Raw genomic sequence first — 22,964 nt, 5'->3', positions numbered from 1 at the left:
CACATAGTGGCTATTAGAATCCCAGAGAACATTGTGAATACACTGCCAGATGCTGCAGTAGCTTTTTAGTTCAAGACAATATTCCTAGTGCATGCTCTTACTGGGAAGTGCACCTAGGCACTGAAACCAGCTGTGCTGGTGTGTTGAAGGAACATTCCAGAACATTCACGTTTGTGACCCCCCATAACACCTTGAAGATCCCAGAAAAGCTTCAAGACAGGCAGGCTCCTTTCAAGGGAGCGTTCCCCATGCATTGTTTGCATAGACAGCAGTCTTATTCTACTCTGATGAAGGTATCCCAGTGTGTGTTTCGCCTTAGTAAAAACTCAGTGCACACTCTGAAAATGCCTTAGTTGTGGGGAAAGACATTAAGCAAGAAGTTTACAGCGTATGGTGCAGGCAAGACCTCTTGCCGTGATAGACATTTGACACTGTTCCTCCCCACTGTGTCTATAAAAGTAAGTTTACACCTTATTTTGAGCTTCTATAGTCAAAAGAGAAGAGAGAGCCAAAAGACAAAAAGCCATAACAGCAGATTTTGGGCCACACATGGAATATAGCAACAACAACATCTCTCTGTTGTCTGAGAAGAGAATTTGCTGCAAATTCACTAATACTGTCATTTGCCAAATGCTCTTATTTTACCTTGTTTGATTAAAACAGAGACAAAAACTAGTAATGAGTGATGATACAAAATGTTTAATTTACATGCAACATTCATGGAACGTCAAGGCAACAAAACGTACAGTTTGGGCATTTTTTTCAGTGTGTTTTTTTTTTTGTCTGAAAAATGATTAATGCTTAAAACTGAGAAAGACACACAACTGATTTCCCATGCACAAAATGACACCCAGAAACTCACAGCGGTGTCAGACTACATAAAAGACTTCAGTTAAATGACACGTGAATTTCACACCAGTAGCTCCAAGAAAAGAGCCATCAGCTAACATGACTGAAGATCATGATCATAGTCCCCTCCAAAACACTGATGTAGTAGGAGAAGCATTTAACAGCAAACAAGACTGATTAAACCACTACACCTCAATGGAGGATGTTAACTTGTGGAATCTGGATTCCCTTGTATTGTATTCACAGTAGACATGCACTCTCTAACATAAATCAGTATTTAATAATGTTACTCAACTACCATGAGAGAACAGGTACTTAAGTGTAACAACCAAAAACATTTACAAGAAGGAATGGACATTCTGACAGTTGTGTGAAAGGATGTGATATTCTGAGTTCATTACAGAGAAATTAATTGAATGGTTTCATGAGGGATTAAAATAAGGCCTGTAGGATTTTGCTGAGCCGCAGTAAAATTTTCTGTAAGAATGGCCTTCACCCTTGTTTACTCCATGGATACAGTAACCTCCAGCAGCAGGGGCTATAGCTCAGGAGATACATCTTGAACCACACGCAGCAAAATCCAGCAGTGCCTCAAGTTACAGAGACGGCCTCACGGTTAGAGAGGCTGAATGCTGTCAGTGGTTTTAGTAAAGGTGAGAGTGAATTCTTTTTCTTTCAAGCCCACCCTACAACGAGAAGATTACTGTGGTAGTGCCAAGGTACCATTACAAGAGGCAAACCAACTAAAACCATACAGTGTAGTGACGTACTGTAAACATCTGAGAGTAAGCAATTGAAAATCTGTCTTGTATTGCAACTATTATGTAAACAATTTATGAAACTTCTTTGGCACAAAAAAAGCATTTTCCCTAGCACTTATAAATACAACATACTTACATGCACTTAAGATTTGTTTAAAAAGTTACTAATCATATTGAGAAGCATTACCTTGATTAGCAAAATTCTTAGATAAAGGATCCATTATATCTTACAAAGAATTAAGAATATAGTTTGCAACTCAAAAATTAGTTTGCAAACTTTGAAACTGTAGACTAATCTGGAAAGTTAGTTTCATTTAAAAAATGTTACAGGCTGTTTGTATCAGTAATTTAAATCAATGGCAAATAATTTGAGAAAACTGAGCTAAGTAAGTGCTGCTGTATTACCTAATCAAGGAAAATACCTACTGCACTACTACAGAAACGAGAACAACCTTTAGCGAGAATACTGTCATTACACTGCCTTTGGTTCCCCTTTTTCACTCTCCTTGGCTGAATGTTTTCGGTGGTTTTTGTAAAGGTGAGAGTGAATTCTCTTTCTTTCAAGCCCACCTTACAATGACCAGATGCTGTAGTAGTGCCAAGGTACCATTACAAGGGGCAAACCAACTGTAACTGTAATCTTGCCAATAAATATATGACCCAAACTTCGCAAGGAGCTAACCCCACCTTCCTTAGTCCCTCTTTTTCCAGTAAGACCAATAAGCCAAGAAATGTCTCATATAATATTAAATTATCTGTAAGCCAGGTCACTCAAAAGCTTGAAATTTGGCGAGCTTCGTCAATATTTACAAATTGCTAAGTATGCTTGACTTAGATGATCAACTTACATTTGTTACTGTCATGCAACTTTAAGAATTACTAAGAGTGCTTCAGTGTGGTTCTTCAGTGTGATTCAGCCATCTCATTAGTGCCATGATGCTAATAGGAATGCAAAATCTAGCACTGAATCAACTTGAGAAGAGCTCTCGATAGGTTAAATATGCTATTTGAGGTTCTATGCAACACACAGAGATGAAAATATGGATTTTTAAGTAAAATATTTATTTGCCTACAAGGACTGGCTTTAAGTTTTCCTGTCTCTTCTGCAAGAGTTGATATTTAGAACACTGAAGAGAAGCACCACAGCTATAGTAGAGCCAGGCTGTTAACCACTGCAAGGAGAAACAAAGGTTGTGGCAGTTAAGTAGGAGACTGATTTCCAACTGCTTCATTTTAAAAATCAGTCAGAAGCATCAGAATGTGTCCTGTACCTGACCAAGAGTTAAACAATTCAGGACTAAAGCAGAAAATTTGAAAAAGCCCTCGGGGGGAAGAAAAGCTGGAATGAAAACTTGGAGAATTAAACAGGTAACCACGAGAAGAAAAAATAAAGCAGCTTATTTTTGCATTTGAACTAGCAGTCTTCATTGGAAGTCATACTGTGGAACATAAACCAAATGCATACAACACAAAGTTCTTCCTGCTTGCGCGCATCTCAGGATGGTGTTAAGCCTGGACTTGTCATCTCTGTTGTGGGACTTGCAAGATATTCACTTGATTTCAGGCTTGTGAGAGATTTGTAGCTTGCCACTGAAGTAAGAGAACCACAAAGACCAAGCAGTGATGGAGTGTCCTCCTTTCCTGTTAAGAAAAACAAGAACTAAACTAATCATCACAGCACAAGATGATCTGAACACAAAAAAATGAAGGAATAGAAGAAAACGTTTCATTTAAGTTAGTATGAATTGTTATGTTACTGCTTCAGCACATACATACCTCACAAATGCACTTAGAAAGACATCATTAATTCCAAACTTCCCCACTCACATGGAATCTCTATTCCTACCTCTGCATCACTGACTGGGCTGTAGTCAGCCTCCCACAGAGAGAGGCTCAGGGGCTCCGCTGACTGCATGGCGAACAGAAGACACTAATTCAAGCATTGGCTTTAGTTGAGTACATGTAAATGGAAATGATTTTTCTAATGCATCATCAATACCCCAGTGCTAAAAAGGGAACTTGAAATATTTCGTTTAGTTATAGGAGGAAGACGCCTTTCTCAGGTTCTGTGATGGAGAAGAAACACATTTGAGGCTTGGCCTTCAATACAGCACAAAGTCCTATCTTTATTTTAAGTCAAGGAACAGACTTGATAAATGCAAACTTATTTGGAAGTTAACAATGGCCCTTAGAGAAACTGAAAAAAAAAAATGCATAACAATAGAGAAAATATGCAGTACAATGTCTCAAACTGAAGAGGCATCTCATACCTTCATTTAACAAGTTTATTCCATCCTGCTTTCCGTCCTGTGAGTGGCCTGGATCCAGAGAGGTTTGAGAAAGGCTGACGTCTGCTGAAAGTTGGTCCAAACTTTGAAAACTTTTCCTGTAAAATAAATAATAATTTTAAATATCAATATATCTAATGATCCCATTAGAAATATTTCTTTACAAGTTTTTTTAATAAATAACAAAAAAATAATTATTTTCTTAGCTCTTCTGTGTTTTCTAAAACACTTATTTTCTAAAGCAAGGGGTTTTTTGTTTGTTTTTTTAATTAATTCAAAGGAAAGAAATTTTTATCGTGAGAGAAATGATTTTTATGCCAGCTGATCCTTGTGCATCGTAACTTGCTATTCCTATATGCTTAGGAGTATGCTAAGGGAAACATATAATTTGAAGTTTCTCTGTTCCTTCGAAGGTAAGTCAAATATTCAGCTTACTCATCCCATTGTTGATTGTGCTTTCTATAGAGTAGAGTGTCCAAGGCAACAGCATTGACATCCAGAGCTCCTGGGGAAGGCCACTGATTGGTGAGGTGAGTAGTCAATTCTTGTCTTGATCTCAAGTCGTTATTCTTTAGCACAGTCCTGCAAACACAGAAAACAGTAAATCTCAGCATTCCTACTAAATGCCCAAGTCAATGCTTTACTTAAAAAATAAAAAAAATGACAGACTGCAGTTTTCAGAAGCAACTTAGTAACATAAAAAGATTAAATAATATTCTTTCTGTAAATGTATTAAAAAAAAGCAGTAGCATTTTAAAAATGCTTTCTGCCAAGAAGATGGTAATTAACAGACCGACTATTTCCCCCTCATGGCAGGATGGTTGGAACTACATGATTTGTAGGGTCCCTCCATCCCTAGCCATTCTATGACTCTATGTTGCAGACCAACGATCAGAACTTCACATCCTTTACCCCAATTTTTAGGGCATTTGAAATGCAACCTGCCTTCTCCCCACTCCCAAATAAATATTTCTGCAGAATGAACTGAACACGAGACATACTGATTTCATTACAAGCTTCCAGGTAAAATACAACATGTAGTTATTCTGCTTTGTACCACCTTACAGCTTTTAGTGAACTTTGTTTCTAAACTACTGAAAAGGTGTTAACAGAAGTACCTTACAATTCAAATTTGTTTTGCCTCTTATTCTCATGAAGCAGATCAGTTTCCTGAAGTTTTAGAAATGAGGAAGCTAGTACACTAACATCAGAAATCACCTGCTAAAAATCATATAGAAATAAGGAAAGTACACAGTTCTTCAGGCTTCAAGACAATGCCAGCCTTTTTCCAGTAGCATAAGGCAACCTCCAAGCTATGCTTGTGTAGTAGCATAACTTAAGCAATATTACTTTTGTTTCTGATTTACCCATAAATCACCAAACTGTGAAATTAGCAGGCAACAATACAATGCTGCTTAACAACCTTTGAGTATCTCTGCCCTGAAGTACACAACCTGTGTTACAATATCTCCATACTGAATGCATTCAGTTGAAAGTCAAATATAATGTTGTATCTGAAATACCAAGCTGCACAGCAACTTGAAGATCTGTTGATCATACGTGTACATTTAATGGATTAATGAGTATTACTATCAGTATATTTATTTTTACAATGGAGTTTTTATTCTTGTGGTATTTGAGCTGTTTATAGACATGAACCTCATTCGGTAAGGAGACATAATCCTACCCAAAAAACAGGGTAAAACAATAATAAGTTCATCAAGTAATCTTTAGTAACTGAATTCGAAAAAGGAGGCAGATTGACAGCAATTTTGCAAGAGAAAATGTTCAAGGAACAGAGTAAACAACACTATGCTCAGGAAATTTTTCTCAAGATGATGAATTCCCTCAGCCTTACACTCAAGTAAACAATTTTCCTCCTTGGGACATCCCTCACATTCTGCTGTGTATAGAAGAACCACTTCCATGGCCTGCAGCTCTCCAAAATTTCAAGTATCTTGTGTGCTACTCACTTCCCTGGGGTATCTCCCTAATCCCACACGGTACCTGGAGCTACATGGGATTGTTAAAGGTTTGAGGAAAGCAAACCAAGTGATGATGAGGTTTGCTAGCTGGTCTATGCACCTCCTCACCCAGAAGGACTTGCACACTTTTCAGTGGAAGACACCCCATTTATATTAACAACTACACACACAGTAACTAACAAAACTCATACACATGCAACATGTACTTGTGAATTCCCATCTGGGCAACTCCTCTAGGTTATTACCACACAACTCAGCAGCAGCAGTAAGTTCTGAGTAAATAAATATGCTGAGCAAGGAGAACAAAACACACATGTGCAGACAAGTTGGTAATAGCGGAGCTTCTGTATTTTACACGGGTTTCTATACTGGAGCTTGTCCCACAAAGTTCCCTTCATGGTAAAGTAATTTCATCCTTTCTGCATGGCAGGGAAACAGGCAGCAAGTTGGATACAGAACTCTCTCTTCTCTTGTTATATTATTTTACATGTAAAAATAATTTTGAACATACAAAAATCAGCCTCACCACAGTATGTAGCTTTTACAAAAAAGCAATACAGGCAATAAGAAGTAAGAGAAAGTTTTCATAGCAGGTGCCAGTAGAGCCCATCCATTCTTTCAGCCTTGTAAGTTATTTAGATGTCTGTCTTTTCACAGTCGTTATTAAAGCATGGTAAGATTTAGCTGCAGCAGAGCCTTGTTAATAGCACAGCCTGCAAACAGTTGTTCACCGAAGATAAAGAAAGGCACCTACAATTTACACATATTAACCAGACTTCTAAGAGTCAAAGCATTACACTGCACAGCTTACATCATCTTAAAGCTTAGTCATCATGAGATTTCACAGTCTTTCAAAAAGGAGAAGAAATGGACAAAAGTGTTTACCACACAAGTTAAAAAGGAAGGAAATCTGATCAAGTTTTAGTGGAAACGAGCATGCAAATGCCAAAATGCTCAAAGTGAAAAATGACACAATAGTACTGAGCACTGCCCTACCCATATTGGTCAGATGAGCCATTCTGGAAGAGGCCTCAAAAGACAATTTATGCAATACAGAATGAATGTCTACAGCAGCAATGTTCCTCCAAAAGCAAGCACTGTAACTGGTGCTGATCAGCTCTGGGCTGCAATACTTCAATGGCTAAAGTAGAGCTTTTCTTAATATCACCATGGCTGCAATGAAGACTGGGAGCTTTCCTCTGCATGCTGACTGAACAGCTGGGCAGCAATAAGGATATTATTATTGAAACTTATATATCTGACAGTATAGCAACGTAAGCTTGGTGTATAAAAGCCTTCTGAGGAAAAATCAGAATAAAGATTTCATAGGAATATCAGTGAAATTTAGATATTTCACAAAACATTCAAGAATAAAGTGCAGACAAGTATTTTCTGTAATTTACACACACACAAAAAGGAACTCTCTGGAACTTGACTGGGAAATACTTCAAATCTGTGGCAAACAGGCAACAAAAGTTCACAAACACAATGATGCTGATCTGATATTCTATATAGAATGCTTGTGAAAGCAGGTATGCAGTAAAAGACACTGAACTGGGACTATGTACAGCAACTTTTATCCTACCACCTCTGCTGCACAGAATGAACCACTGGCAAGAAGCACCAGCTGAAAACCAGAGTGGCTTGAATGCTTGTAGACTAAGAAAGCAAGTTTCCAACAGAGGTTTTATAAGAAATATTATGTCATAATTCGTAAGCATCACTTACATGGAACAAAATCCATAAAATATTGTAATAATAATAGTGAAGATTGAACTATACAGTTCTGATTTTAAACAAAATTCAATCTTAAACAAAATTCAGTAAAATACTCTTCTGTTGTTAGAGACTTTGTAGCTGTGATGATTTAAGATAAGTTTGGATAAGATATTTAAACAGAGGAGTACGAGTAGGTAAATTCAAAAGAGGGAAGAGGAAAAGAATAAGGAAACAAAAGGGTTTTAAAGACATTAAAAAAGAAGGAAATATGACCAATTTTTAGAGAAAACAAGCGAATGAGCATCTCTAACAAGCTTTTCATCAGACTGGAAATTGAAAAATTGAAAGTCAAGAAGAAGTTATGAACAATGGCCATGATTGTATTAATCATCTCAGCCAGGAAGTTGGTCTAGTGCATATTAATAACAGATTGTATGATTCTGTTTGAACGAATGAAAGGCAGCAAGGGAGATATGGTTCAACAGAGTATCCTGGATTGACGTGGTGAGCACTGAGTGCAGAAAGTTTTGTGTAGAGTGGGAAGGGAATGTGTGAGAATTTATTAAGAGAGCAGAGGGCTTAAACTGATTTATGGTACATAAGGTAGTTTGGTCATGAAAAAATTCTTTTCTGTGAATGCCTGTGAACTTATTCTCCTCCATCCACTAACTGGCATCTTCTCTACCTGCAATCATTTCCATCCCTTCACAAGCATATTTGCAAAAAACAGGAGAAGATCTCTTTGGTAATCTCTGGAAATGAAATCATTATTTTTCCACTGCTCGCAACATCTCTGCCCTAAGCAATCTTCTTCTCAACAAATATTTCTGTAAGATAACTTGATATTGTGTTTAAATTTCTGAAAGCCATCAAAACAAACAAACAAGAAAGCAGAGAGAGAGTGTTCCCAATTCTTTTGGAATTGATATACTGAAAATCAATAATAATAAAATATTCAGTGAAACTCTTGTAGGTACTTATTAAAGGAGAGAGTAAACACCTCTATGGTCTTTTGACTTTTTAATTTGTTTAAGGAGTAGGGAAAAGTGATCAGTGAAGTCTCCTGATAAACATCTCCTCCAACAGCATTCACACGTCCTGCCTTAGTAAGATGCTCTCCAGAATACTTACTCATGATTTACTCAACTTTGATTATCTTGAGATGTTTATTTCACAACTTACAGTTCTGAAATGGTTTACTAAGGATATGCAGAATATCATTATCTATGGTACACATGCAATAATAAAATGCAGTCAACAAATTACAGTTCATTTACACCGATGCTCCACAGTATGACACCTGTTCTGCTGTTCTGACAAAATCACATAGGAGCTGAGAAAATGAATCACTCACTATGGTCAGGTTTGTTTTTGTTGGTGGTGCTTCTTGGGTTTCTTTTTGAAGGAAACATTTAAAATACGTTTAATTCATCAGCTAAAGCCACAAACAGTTCTGCCTTCACTAACATTGCTTTTGGCAGCTCCTCCTCCAGAAGATATGAAATAATTCCCCTGACTTAACACATCTAACACCTCTGCAGCTTAAAACAAAACCTGATTTGATTTGCTTACTCATAGGGGGGAGAAGAGGACTACGTGCAAAATTGAAATGATACAAAAAGGTGTTTACCTTTGATTTCTTTTTATCTGTACCAATATTGCCCCTGGTAATTTAAACATAAATAAGAAATAATCTCAAGTGTAAATCAAGGTAATATAGAAAAGCCTCATCGTGGTCACCAACTAAAATTATTGACTCATCTCAGCAAGATTTTCCCTGGATCATCAAATTCAGATTCACCTCATTGGAAATTTATTAAATAGATTTATTTATTAAATAGATTTTTTTTTGTTTAATAAACAACTCAGTTCTGTTTCCAGTTATACCTAAGAAAAACCAGTAATTTCTTACCTGCAAGTTTAATTTCTCCAAATCCAGAAAATGCCAGTCCAGTTGGCAATTTGCCCTCCTACCAGCAGATGAAGACAGGAAATAAACGAAACAGACTAATTCCCTAAGAAAGGGAATTATATCAGATGAATGCTCCAGTTCAAGAACTACCTGAGTAGTGAAAAGTAAAAGTGAAAATAAAAGCTTAAAAAATAAAAGCATTTGAATAAGAAAGAACAAGCTTTAAAACTTTTATTTAGGACAGGAAACATGGAATGCAAACTCAAATTGATAGCATACATGAACATAACCAAAATCTGTAAGAGCAACTCTAAAATAAAAGGGAACTCTCAAACTGTCAGTACTGCAGCATGACAGCGAGATGTCTGGACTGGTATATCATTGGACTTTGAGAAATTAGATCAGCAGGTATGAAAATGAGTTACTTACCAGTGGATTTTGATGCTGCAAAATATCAACTCTTAGCTGTGTGCCCTGTGCACAGACACAGTACTCCCCAAATCTGCTTCCAGAGCAGCTAGTTCCCAGCAGACTTTCTAATGGCAGCCGCTGCAGTGGAAAAAAAAGCAGGCATGTCCTACCACACCAGTTCTCTTCCTACTGGAAGAGACTGGCCAACAGATCTTTGTGTGTTAACAGCAACGGTACTGGTTGTGCCACAGAAGGGATCCCCGTGATGCTTCTTCACCAATCTTTTTAGTCCTTTCTCATCTCTTCGAGATCTTGAGATATATCCTCCAGCAATAAAATTACTGTCAGTGATTTTATAGAGCTTTTGATCTCCTTGACCCTTGGAGTACCTCTGACAAACTTACACTGACAGAACTACCTGCAGCTTGGCTCTTGACCTCGAATCTAATTACAGCAGAAATGTTATTTCAGAGTCCAGACATCATCCGGAATGGATCAAAGCACACAGCAGAGCCTCAGTTTGAGCGTGCTCATAGAAATACCACAGCTGCACACGGCGGCCACCTCTTCCTGTCCCTGCACAAATAACCAAGCCTGACTCCTTTGGAGGAGGAGGACAGGCACAACTCAAGCAACTGTCCCATATTTTAGGTACTGACAGAAAGCAAAAAAAGTACTGAACTTGATTAGCAACCAAACTACTGAAAAAGTGCAGGGGAGCTTTTAATTCCATTCTTCAACTACCAGCTCGTTTCTGTGTTGCGAAATGGAGGACTCCTAGGAAACAACTATTTTTTTTGACAGATTATAAAATTTGCCTTTGGTAAATAACCTCTCAAATGGAATTTCCTGTTCAGTGAACTGTAGGGATATATTTTTCCATGTCAGTTACATAAAGACAAACTACCTATCCACAGATGAATACCTTTGAAAAGGAAACAACAAACATATGGATATTGACTTACTTTTAATGTGTGTATTTTTTAAACAAAATAAGATTAAATAATATTAACAACAAATCCAGCATGATCTTCCTGGTGGGTACTCAAATGGCTGCCAAACAACAGAAAAAACCCAAAACCAAAACAACAGCATGATGGAGTTTCAAAGTCCAAGGCAATTACAGATAAAAATGCAAGAATAACCAACCAAAAACACCGTCACACACAGAGCAGGAGAAATGGAGAAATGAGAAGGAAAAAAAAAAGATGGTACACAATCTTCTCCAGGTATTACTTGATTTATAATTTAAATAACCAAATAACACAAACTTTATCATGTAGTGTTTGCACAAGAAAGTCTCATTGACAAACAGAGCACCAAACTTAAACACAACCACCTGCCATCCAAAAAGAGTGATCAGGCAACAAATGCCACTGTAGTTTCCTCATTATGACTTAACATTTTTGTGTGGTTTTTTTTTTCCCCAATTTCAAGACTTTTGAAAAATCACTTAAATTGTGTTTTAATTTAACAAAACCCCAGGAAAAAAAACAACATAACGCAAAGTTACTTATTGCCTTAAACTGGAATTTCAGTGAATGAAAAATATTGAATCCTAAATTTACAAATATCACTCTCATACTTCACTGTGCATTTTTCTATTTCTTTTTACCAGATTATGCTTTATTGTTCATCTCATTAATTTGAACCAATAAATATAGCCCAAAGAAACCAAAACTTAAAGTAATTTGAATTATTTTCTCCTCTAAAAAATCTCAGAAAGATCAATGCTAAAGTAATCTCTGCAATTCTCACATTCTAATCAGCCACTATTCTTCAATGCAATGTATTCTATTACAGTTTGTCTTTAAAGTCTTTTTAATAGTGTATCAAACTTCATGTGATGTGTTTTATACATTAGAGTAACGTAAAAGTAACTCTAAGTATTCTAATTCATGCACAAGCACTATAAAATACTACCTTTTCCAATCACTATTTAGAAGCAAACCTCTAGGAAATGAATGACAGCTAAGAAATGAAGCAAGAAAAATTGGAATCTCAGAAGCAGACAGTAACACAAGATTATTTATCTAAATGGGTGAAGCACACAGAAATCAAGTTCAGTCTCTGTTATCATGCTTAAGGACTAATGGTTACACATTACAATTGGTTTAGCCCGTATTTAGCTGATGCTATCTATCCTGTTTGTGCACACTGCGAGTATCAAATTATTTGAAGCCGTTTATAAAATCAAAGTCTCCCATTCACGTACTCTAGACAAGAGTTTGGATAACTCTTTGGAGTTATATTTGGAAGGGAATTAAAAACATGAAAATATTGATATTTGTTGTACAGGTTCTTCTGCAGCATTACCTGCTATAGTTCAGGTAACATTAACAAAGGAAAAAAAAAAATCCACAATTCACACAATATGCTCTCCTACCGGGAATACAGATCCGTAGCAAAAGAATTGCCCTGAGACCCTGAGAGGTTCAACACTATTCATTAAGAATTTGGAAGGCCTTACTTCCCCCTGCTCACAAACTTAGAATTCTGGTATTTGGAATGTGTGAAGTGCAAATGCCCTGCTAACTTAAAGCTTTCCTGCCATGCCACTTTAATTACAATGCCTTTACCCACAGAAGTGCAGCCATGGGAGGCTATCCTTACTAAAAAGGGAATTTTTCACTTTGGAATCAGTTAGCATTTGCTAAAGATAAACCAACAAAGCTTAATGATACCAATAACATAAAAAGTCTTCAGTTTTTTAAGTATTTTAGTATAAATCTTTTTCAAACCTGTAAGTTCAGAACCAGATATTAAAATATGGACATTTAAAAATAAAGCCCTCTCTATCTTCTGTATCTTGCAGAGTTGCTTTCAACCCAGAAACTTCTGGCTTCCTGCTGTGCAAGAGTCCCACGCGATCCCTTTGGCGCTAAGAATAGCACATCCTCTGTCCTCTGAGGCTTGGCTGTGACTTTGTTCTTTGCTCTGTCTCCTCTCTATGCTGTGAATTGCAGGAGTCTGCCTGTGCACCACACCCAGCTGACCTTTTCCTACCCACAGTTTCAAGCCAAAAAGAAACTCCCAGTCATCTGGTTCACACCTCACTCCAAACAGGTCCTGCTCCCTAGCCGGACCTCTGTGAAGCGGAGCAGGCGTACAATAATGCACCAAACTTTAAAACAAAGAATTCCAGAAAACCAAAATAAAACACGCTGCAAAAATAAGAGTTGTATCATCTGTTGAAATACAAAATATTTTTTTTATAAGCTATGTTTAAAAAAAGTTATTAAAAAAAAGAGAACAAGCTCAGTAAATGAGGATCTGAAAACAGAGCAGACTGCAATAGTGAGGTTTGAGAAGTGATGCTGCAACCCTGCGGGAGACAGACAACATACAGGATGCACTACAAATGGAAGCGGATAACATGAACTATGGTTTGACAGTAAGGACTCGTGGAAGTTTAAAAGCAAAGGATTAGCACTCAACTTTGATATTCTAGGAAAGAAATTCAGCAAGGAGATCAAACATTAAATTCTAACCTCCCAGTTCCTTTCAGCGAGAAAATAAAGCAGCTATAACAAATTGGATTTACTGTACTTACCAAGTTGAGGAAATCAGTTTTTCATAAAGCAGAAAAGCTTTACAAGAGGACTGTCTAAAAATGAAGGTAAGAGTCCTAAAGAAGAAGTCAGGCTTTCCTATTTCTCAAGAAGATTAAGCTTTTGAGGGCAGATTACAGAGCCAGGCAAGGCACGTTTTAAGTTCTACTCACAAGGGGACACAAGCCACAGGTTAAATTTCCAAACCTTTGCTCAGACTCTTCTACCTCTATTTCCTTGGACAAGCTTCCATCTGCTTCGGTCTTGATAGCAGAGGTAGAGCCCACATCCCTACAGCCTCATGCCTCCCATCCCTGCCCTGGGCCAAACACTTGTGGCAGCTCTCCAGCACAGACAATGTTGTGCTGATGAAAAGCACAGACACAACCGTCATAAGCAAGTTTTTAACTAAATGGGGCATTAATTATCTTTGGAAATGGTTCAGAGTACTCTACAAGTTAATGCCTGGAAAACAGCAATGTGGTAGGCTGTGTGCCACAGAAGGGTACAGAGCATTTGCTGTAATTAAAGGCTTTCACTGTTGCAAACAGCCTTTCAGGACTGCAACTAAACTGTGGTTTACTATCTTACATAGATACATATATCATCATCCAGGTAGGAACTGCATTGCTGGATCTATATTATAATATAGTATATTAAAATATTACAAATGGAATACAGACATTATCAGGGCTATAATTCCTAAGTAACAGCTAGAAAAATTAAAGACTCCTAACGTTAAGATCTGCTAAAACATATTAAGTTTGAATGTATAATTGCATAACATGAAATGTGCATGACTCTACAATTTAATTTCTTATTTGTGCTATAATCAAAGACAGAACTCCAATCACCACAAAAGAGTTTCCTTGAGTGTCCTTCCCTCTACAAAGCACTTGAACAAGACAGTGGTATTGGAAGAAACAGAGCCATAAAAAAAAAAAAAAGTAACTCAGTGCAAATTGAGAAATATGTTTTCAATATGTGTAAATTAACATAAATATTGAAAAGGGATCTTACACCAGGCACACCAGCCTGAACACCTGATAAACATATTATGAGGAATTCCATGTTAGTAAACATTACACAAATCTCTCCTGACATTTCAACATAAATCTCTGTAGAAGAAAAAGTAATACATCCTTTAAGTTGAGGTTTTTACCTTCATATATAATGCTTTCTGTTTTCCTTAAGATTCTATTTCAAAAGATTTTCTTTGTTAAAGTGATTAGCTTTTATAACATCGATGAGTCACTTTCCAGGAGATGAGTCACTGTTCAGTGAATTGATGGGATCCCTTTTGTAATTACATATCAATGCTTAACGTAAAAATATCAACTTCAGATACAGAATCTCAACTTAAACCTATAAAGCAGCACAGATCAGCTGGGAAATTTTGCTGCAAATAAAGGTAGCGTGTAAGCTAAAAGAAAGGTTGCTGTGTGCAAACAGTTCCAGAATTGCCTGGTCAGTCCTGTGACTGATGGGGTGTGCAATGCAAACAAGACTGGAGATCACCACTCCAAGATGCATCCAAGACTTCTTCACAGAATATCAGAGGATGAAGAAATAGTCTTCTTTGCAATTTTGATTATTCCAGAATCCAATTTCCTGATGAATCAATCTCTCTGCCACTGCATTTTGAATGTTAGGAAAATAAAAATGTTTTCTTCAGTTAGACATTCCATTGCTCAGAGGCTTCTTTTGGCTGTCTTCCTGTGAGTTGTTACTTTTAAGCACTGGCTTTAAGAACTGCTCCACCTCAACTGTAAAAAAAGACACTAATTTTTTATAGAAGACCAGATCCAAAAGCACTGTTCTCTAATGCTGAACTGCAAGAAGTACCACGTAATGGCAGACTGGGGTTGTTTCAAATTGGTATGAGCAATCACCATGTGCAAACAGTGTACTGTTTACTGGGCCATTAAATGAACAACAAAACAACCCAACAGTGTGATGCAGAAGTACAGATTGCAACTTGGGCACTAAGAGACAGTTGGGTCACAGGTACAACCAAATTAAGCTCTAATGAATCCCAAACCACAGCTAGAAATGCTCCAAGTAGTATTCACATTTGACGGACAATATCTTCAAAATCACATTTGTCCTATGCTTTGGAAACTTTTAGAAGTGGCAGAATCATAAAATTAATCCCCCTTACTGCAACAGCAACAGCAAACATTTCTCAAGAAAGCAAATGAAAGCCAGAATATACCTCACTGCCCTTATTACAACTGACAATCACTTGGCAATCTCTTAATCTGCAGAGAGTGTGGTAACAGATGAAACTGTTCTTGATCAGCTACGCATTTGTTTAAACAGGTCTGACTGACAATCAGGTGGCCTAATGCAGCTCCACTGTTCTAACCTGATTTGCCATCGAACAACTGCCAGCAAAGGGAGACAGTCAATCCCCAGATGGCTGGGCACGCTGTTAAAAAATCCAGTTAAGCTGAGCCTTTTTTTTTTCCCCTCCCATGAACAATAAGACAAATTTCAGCTTCACTGTTTTCCAAATATGATCATAAAGTGGCTTTTAACTAGATTAAAATTTGTTTATTGTAGTTTGAATCCTCAAACTTCTGAGCCAATGTTAATGTTCTACAGTTTTCAGTATTCTTAATCTTCTCATAGTGGCTGTTAAGACAGAAATGATTTCTAAGGTGCTTCAGTCTCCCCTTCCCATATATATTCCATTTTCCCTTATTAAGCACAAGTATGGAGGTTTTTCTGCAGGTAATTTAATTTATAAGCTGAGGCCTTGCTGACCACCAGCATCATCTCATTTCCAGGTCAGCAACAATAAGAACCCACATTGCCAAGAAAGTCCCCCCTTCCTTTTATTTTTCAGAAGCAGGCATAAACAGAAACTCAGATGCTGCCCAAATCCATTAGTTTGTTGCAAATGTATGTAAAACATTTTGACTTGCATGCCTTTAAAATACCAGTTTGGAAATATCAATAAACGCTCAAAAAAAATCCATAGTAGAACTTTCTACTTTAACAACAGCAGCCAGTGGAATAGAATAGCGACATTAAAAAGAAAATAGAGAATGTTTATTTACAATAAATTCCATTACACAGAAAATGATCCTAAATCAGATCCCCAGTGTTTTATAAACATTAATGTTATATGCCTCTGACAGAATCACAATCCCAAACTTGCTCTTAGCTGCTGGTAAAGAATCCAGAGACTACAGAATACATTCATGACTTCAAAAGGCTACAAATGGTAGGAGAGCAAAAGACTAGGAATGAAATTCCATCAGTGCTGTTCTAGAAAAGCCAGGCCATAAAAAGCAATTGGCTAAAACTCATGCATCAATCCAGATACACTAGCGATAGAAGATACTCTGCTGCAAGGTCAGCACTGCATCCATGGTCAAGAATAGAATAAAATAAACATAAAGCAAACAAAATACAAGTATAGAAGAACAATTACAAGACGTTAGTAAGGACTGTTGTTCACCATTAGAAACCAGCTAGTGTTCCTTCCCCCTTTCCTCTCCCACATGAGGAGCTATCGGCTCCTAACACAGTTTAGGAAGGGTTCATCTGACAGGCACTCAATAGTCATGGTGATAACAATGCAAAAAACCTCCCCCCAGACATCCAGTGTAGTCCAGGCTTTGACTACAGCATCTCAAAACAGCTATACAAGAACATGCTGTCAAAATACAACAGAAACTGCTCCACAATTTAAGCCTTTACATACAAAAGCCAGCAACCAAATTTAAAGCCCAAAGATTGAGATCTACACAACAGTCCAATTGCATACAGCCCAGCTAAAAAGAAGCACTCAAAACTTCCAAACAGAGTGGGTTTAAATGAGCTCACTTCTCCCTCCCAACAACACTTCTGCCTGACGCTCGGACGTACTCAGGCAGGTCAAAGAAGTACATCATGAGTTGTAAACTATCAGAAACATGATAGGGCTGTGAGGATGTACTACCTAAGGGTTGCAAGACACTTGAACACTTAACATATTAAGAGTCACCTTTACTATTAAAAAATTTAAGACTTGTTTTGTTATTTGAGTCTTTTGCATTGCATTAAATGCGAGTAACTCATCAATTCGAGTATTTTTAGGATTACAAGATGAACTTCTACTGTGTGCAAGACCTACTCAGATAAAATAGAACCCATATAAAGAAAGAAAATAAGTTGTTCTTTGCCCTCTCCTGCCTCCCTGTTCCCTGCTTAACTTTTAAAAACCAATATTCAAAAGGAAGTTATTTCTAATAATGTCATTTTTTTTTTTAAAGAGTAGCCTTAAAGCTGGAATTAATGAAATATGAACAACATTTCAGAAAAATGTGTAAAAAATAGTCTAATCAAATTTAGATTTGCAGAAAAAAGTTCAGAGTTATTCAGATTTACACGAATACATTTTTTCAAGGGAGGCATTTCTGAGTGTAAGAATTGTCAGAAAAAAACGCAAAAGCTGAGATATATTCATTTCTTTAAGTTTGACTCATTTCCACAGGATCAGAAGTTCTTCATACTGCATACTTAAATTTGAATTAAATAAATTTACTAATTCTGCTTTCACAATTTTTCTCCATTATGCTAACTTACAACTGGTCTTGCAGTTCCATAATGATATATTCCAGCTGTTCCTTCTCCATTTTATGGGCTAGATCCATATCTTCAATTCTTTGTAGGAGCAGCTTATTCTGTGAAACAGATTCAGATAGCTGGTTTTCTCTGAGTCGTACCAACTCCTCAAGGTAACCCTGGAAATAAAAGTGTTAGAAAGTTTTAAAGAACATTCAAGCAGAGAAGTTTTCCTTATGTATGTTCATGTTTTTCTGGTTTAAAATAAATAAATAGAACTGTATAAATTTTACTCTGATCAGTAAATTGACCTAAGATTAGTAAGATGTTTCTTAATCAGTACTGAGAGAATCAAGTTCTTACCCATGTGTCAAGAATGGTGGGTGAATCAGTAAGACAGTAATGCCACAAGCATGAAACTTGCACAGAGCGATCACCAGCACAAGAAAAAAATCAGGACTCAACCAAAAAAAAGAGAAAAAAGAATGAATCTACACTTTATCTGTCTATCTGTACAGTTAATGAAAGGGATCCCAAATTATTATAGAAAATCCAGTTGCTCTGAAAGCCTCTTTCTTGGGATAGAAAGCTGCAATATCACAGTGTATGTTAAAATAACAGAGAAGAAAGTAATCAAAGTGAAGACTCATCTACATGAAAGCATAAGGTAGGAAAACTGGTGAAGGTCATTTCTAGGAATATTGGATATGTATAGGTGCAACATGCATTTATATCAGTTTTCCAGCTGGTAATACAAAAGATATGGGGCAGTTCTAGTCATACTCCAACTGAGTAGTGCTTTGAACGTAGTTAAAGGTACACTAGGACATACTTAAGTTCCCTGCCTCGCAGAAACGTCAAACAAACATTTAATGAAGATTTTAGACATGAAGCATCAGTAACACAATAACATTAACAATACCTGCATTAGTAATGACATGAGATGTGTCACCCCACCAGTGAAAGTATGTAAAACTCCAGTATAAGCAGTACACATAGAATTTGTGAGCTTACTACACAAATGGGAACAGCTTATACCATTCCAAAATAAGGAAGGGATAATTTCCACATAATTAACAAATGTGTAAACTATGACTCATTAATCTGGACAAAAGACAACTTGGAAAAGACAAACTCATCCTGTTTCCAGGGTGGCATGGAGAGGGCAGGAAGGAACTGACTGTTCATTTTTTGAAATACAAGAGCTACACACCATCAAATGAAGCTACTAAGAGCCAAAATCAGTAGATGGAAAAGGAGGCGGCTTTTCACACAACAGATGGTAGACATGCAGAGCACCTTGCCAAAAGAAAAGAAGTTTTAATGCTAAAAAGTTGCATGGGATCTAGGGGATATTTGATACATCTCAGATTATTAAACAAACCATATCAGCTTCAGAAAGTTCTTCAGCTGATACGGGTTGGCCAAGAGAGTATTACAGGAGTAAAAGTGCATATGTGTTTTAATTTGTTGTTATTCTTCCCTCTGTATCTACTTTGGGCAAGCATCCAAGATAGGACAGTAGGGCAGACAGATCCTGGTCTAAACCAGCACAGCATTTTGACCCAATAAAGCAATGCTGTGATTTACCTTGCTAAAATAACACCTGGTCCTATCCTACTTTTCACACAACTCAGAAGATACAGATTCAAATCAATCCGATGTTTTAGTCTGGAAACGCAGCCAAAATGCTGACTTAAATACATTCCTGAGCCTCATGGACTGTTGGGATGGGAAGAGAAAGGTTTTCAATTTTGTTTATTTGTTTGAAGAAATTCCTCAGAACGGCACATCCTGGTTTACAAAAGCAAGGAAAACATCTTCTGTACCAGAGAGCACCACAAGGAATACAGCTCCTTCCAATCAGAAGTGGTACTGGACTGGACGAGAAGATGGTATCACAGCAAGTTGAATGCCAACTTTTAATAACAAGGAATCAAAAATAGAAAAGAAATAATTGTAAACATATTTTAAAAGGTACTGCCCACAGCTACCATCTCACAGTAAGTCTGACTTGTTCACTTTTACCTAGAAAAACTTTAACTAGGTTCTCTCACACACATTATAGTAACCCAATTCTAATTCTGCCCATTTTCTATCAGCACTGACCTTAAGCAATCCACAGCTACATTTATCCTAATAATCTGAACATATTCAGCACTCCTTCTCAGGCACACTGTTCAATATGACTATAGCTACACTAAAACTCAAGTTCCAAATGACCATGTCTGAAGTCAGACTGTTTGTTGGGAAACAACAGTTCACAAGTGGTGACCTGAAGTTGTGTGTGAGAATGCTAGCTGCCCCAGGGCAAGACCATGGCCAAACATTCTTTTAACTTAAATACATATGTGACTGAGTTGGTGCTGGGACCTGGGCCTTTGAAATAGTTACTTCAGCACATTAGCCATGCATATTCTCTGACTTTGATCAGAGTTTACCACAGTTAACATACTGAGTTCTCAATTGCTAAAAGATTCATTCTGATATCTTCTGATCCTCTTTTTTTCCCTTTTTTTTTTTTTCTTCTCCAGTACAATAGGAACTAGAAAGGCAGAGAGGTAATTTTGTAATTCCCTAAACTAATGGAAATAATTGCACCTCCAGGCATCCTTATGTAGTTTCAGCCTTTCATATGTTTACTGTGTTGAGCATTTCAACTAAGAAAAAAAAGTACTAAAACCACAAAGTTACTTAAAAACATTAACCATTTGTCTAACATTGTCTTCTCTTCCAATTTTTATTTTACTTTTCCTTTTCTATTCCTTTCCACTATTTCTTTGTTGACTATGAATTATTCTCCTTTATGCTGTTAGCTAATACACCATTTGTATCTATAATTTTAATATGCTACTATAATCCACTGACAAACATCTTGCTTTTTAAATGTACTGAAATGCTAAATATACTGAGAAAGTGTGTCTATACATTGCAATTCCACTTCGCCTATAACTTAAGAGTTTTCTGAGGGATGGAGGGAGAACCTACCTTTGTTTTCTGTAGCAACACTCAGTATGTCACATAAGCTACTCAAATCAAATACAGAACACATTCTTTCCTTTCTCATTGCAGCCTGAGGCAGGTCTTAAAACTACAAACATTTTCAAAATTTATCTCAGTATTACTGAGAAGATAATTATGCATTTCATTCCTGGACAGATTACTTTGCCAATCATTTTGTTTACTGTTGAACTAATCGCTTAATGTTACTACCATAATAAAAGTCTTCAGCTGGGATACGATGAGCATTCATAAACATACATGGTGAACTACTAAAGAAGAGGGAAACCCCATGAGCAGTCAAGTTCACTTCAAACTCACAACAGTTTCTGAGATACACTAACTGTAAGACTGGAAAAAGAAGCTGCCAAAGCTTCTACATTAGAAGCTGGTCCCTGAATTATTACTCTTTTCTTCCCTCTCCCCAGACCTCTATTCCCTCAAACTGCTGAGCAATGACATTACACTTAAGACCACCTACAAGGAGCTAAATAATATTTAACATTATTTTTCAGCCTTTACTTAAATGGCTATGTTACCAGTTGTTCAGTGATCAGACTTGGCTCCATCTCCCCCACAGAAAACGAATCTCTTACCTTCTGTTCCAATGCGAGGCGGTACTTCTGTTCTACCCTTTTGCATTTGTTGTACCAACTGTGTTCATCCACAATGACAGAACCAATGTTCTCTGGAGTACTGCCTTCACTGCCACTACTGCCCAGTGTTCTTAGCTCTTCTTCATCACTGCTGATGCTGTCAGAACTGAAGAATCATACTTATTAGCCAAGTGAAAACCTATGTTAAAATGCAAATTCAACTTGAAATTAAAACACCATAGTTGCTAAAGATATCTAAAGCCCTCTAAACCCCTAACAATGGGGATAAATCAAGCACAACTTCTGCTTTGACCTTTATTTGTAAAGTCACCTGAACACTTTACAAAAGTGTACTTATCATCTTAGTTGAGTCTCAGAATGGTGTCTCAGGTAAGTCAGACAAATGTATGCAGGATATTCTCCTGGAATATAATGGATTAATGTAATACAATATGCTATTTAAGGAAGTGATGACTTAATCTATCCTTCATGATTTCAGGGCAAACAGCAGCATCTGAACACAAACTGTACTAAAAGAAAAAAATGCAGAAAATAAAAAAGTGGTTATGTTTAAAAAGATACATTTAAATGAGAGTTGTGGTTACTGTGAAAACCATGTGCCAGTTATTTCACAGAATGTAAGTATGCCCCTAGATAGCATGCAGATACAGTGTTAAAATATCTCCCCATCGTCCAGAATCAACATGTGCCACAGAATTCAGACATCTGTCCCAAAGATGAGCATTTTAATTTATCCCAATACCCATTTAAAACTTTCCATCATAACTATGCTTTTCAGTACATTAAGAGTATTTACTAGGTTTTCTAGGTTTTTTTTAGTAGTCTAATTCCTTCTACCCAAAGATCTTAAGACTTCATAGGATTATAATATTTTATCAAATTATTTATCCTATAAAAACATAGAAGTCATTCATTCTTTACATGCGTTTTGGATTTTTTTTTTCCTAAAGTAAACAAGTATACAAGTTTATATATAGATAAGAATAGGATTTTGAATGCAAAATGAAAATCACGAAGACCAGTATGACATAAAACTTTCACTTTGTTAATTAAAAAACAATGTAGAGATAAAGAGTACCTTTCGATGAACTTCAGGTAGGGTGTGTAATCTATGACAGCTGGAAAGGTGCCATCCAATCCCTTACCCTTCAGACAAAAACTGATAAAACAGAGAAACAATGGTAAGATTATATCAAGAAAATTATATGACAATGAAAGATGAATCTTACCAATGTGTAATCTGATTTTTTTCTTCTTAAGGCCTATAGCATTCAACAGAGAAAACTTGTTTAATACTATAGGATAACAAAAAAA

At 36.8% G+C, this 22,964-nt stretch overlaps 1 protein-coding gene across 1 annotated transcript in view; it reads right to left on the bottom strand.

Moving 5' to 3' along the window:
* Nucleotides 1–679: 679 nt before the first annotated feature.
* LOC104911470 (RUN domain-containing protein 3B-like) overlaps nt 680–22,964 on the bottom strand; it is a 22,679-nt gene continuing 394 nt past the window's right edge. Inside the window, exons 2-7 of the mRNA XM_010712701.3 lie at nt 22,729–22,912; nt 21,630–21,795; nt 18,055–18,212; nt 4,334–4,480; nt 3,881–3,996; nt 680–3,251 (exon numbers count right to left, since the gene is read on the bottom strand). Of these exons, the coding sequence (XP_010711003.1) occupies nt 3,106–3,251; nt 3,881–3,996; nt 4,334–4,480; nt 18,055–18,212; nt 21,630–21,795; nt 22,729–22,912 (917 nt within the window). The 3' untranslated portion in view covers nt 680–3,105. The remainder of the gene's footprint in view (nt 3,252–3,880; nt 3,997–4,333; nt 4,481–18,054; nt 18,213–21,629; nt 21,796–22,728; nt 22,913–22,964) is intronic.

Source organism: Meleagris gallopavo, chromosome 6, assembly GCF_000146605.3.
Source record: "Meleagris gallopavo isolate NT-WF06-2002-E0010 breed Aviagen turkey brand Nicholas breeding stock chromosome 6, Turkey_5.1, whole genome shotgun sequence".
NCBI lineage: Eukaryota > Metazoa > Chordata > Aves > Galliformes > Phasianidae > Meleagris > Meleagris gallopavo.
This window is presented reverse-complemented; position numbering and strand designations above follow the sequence as displayed.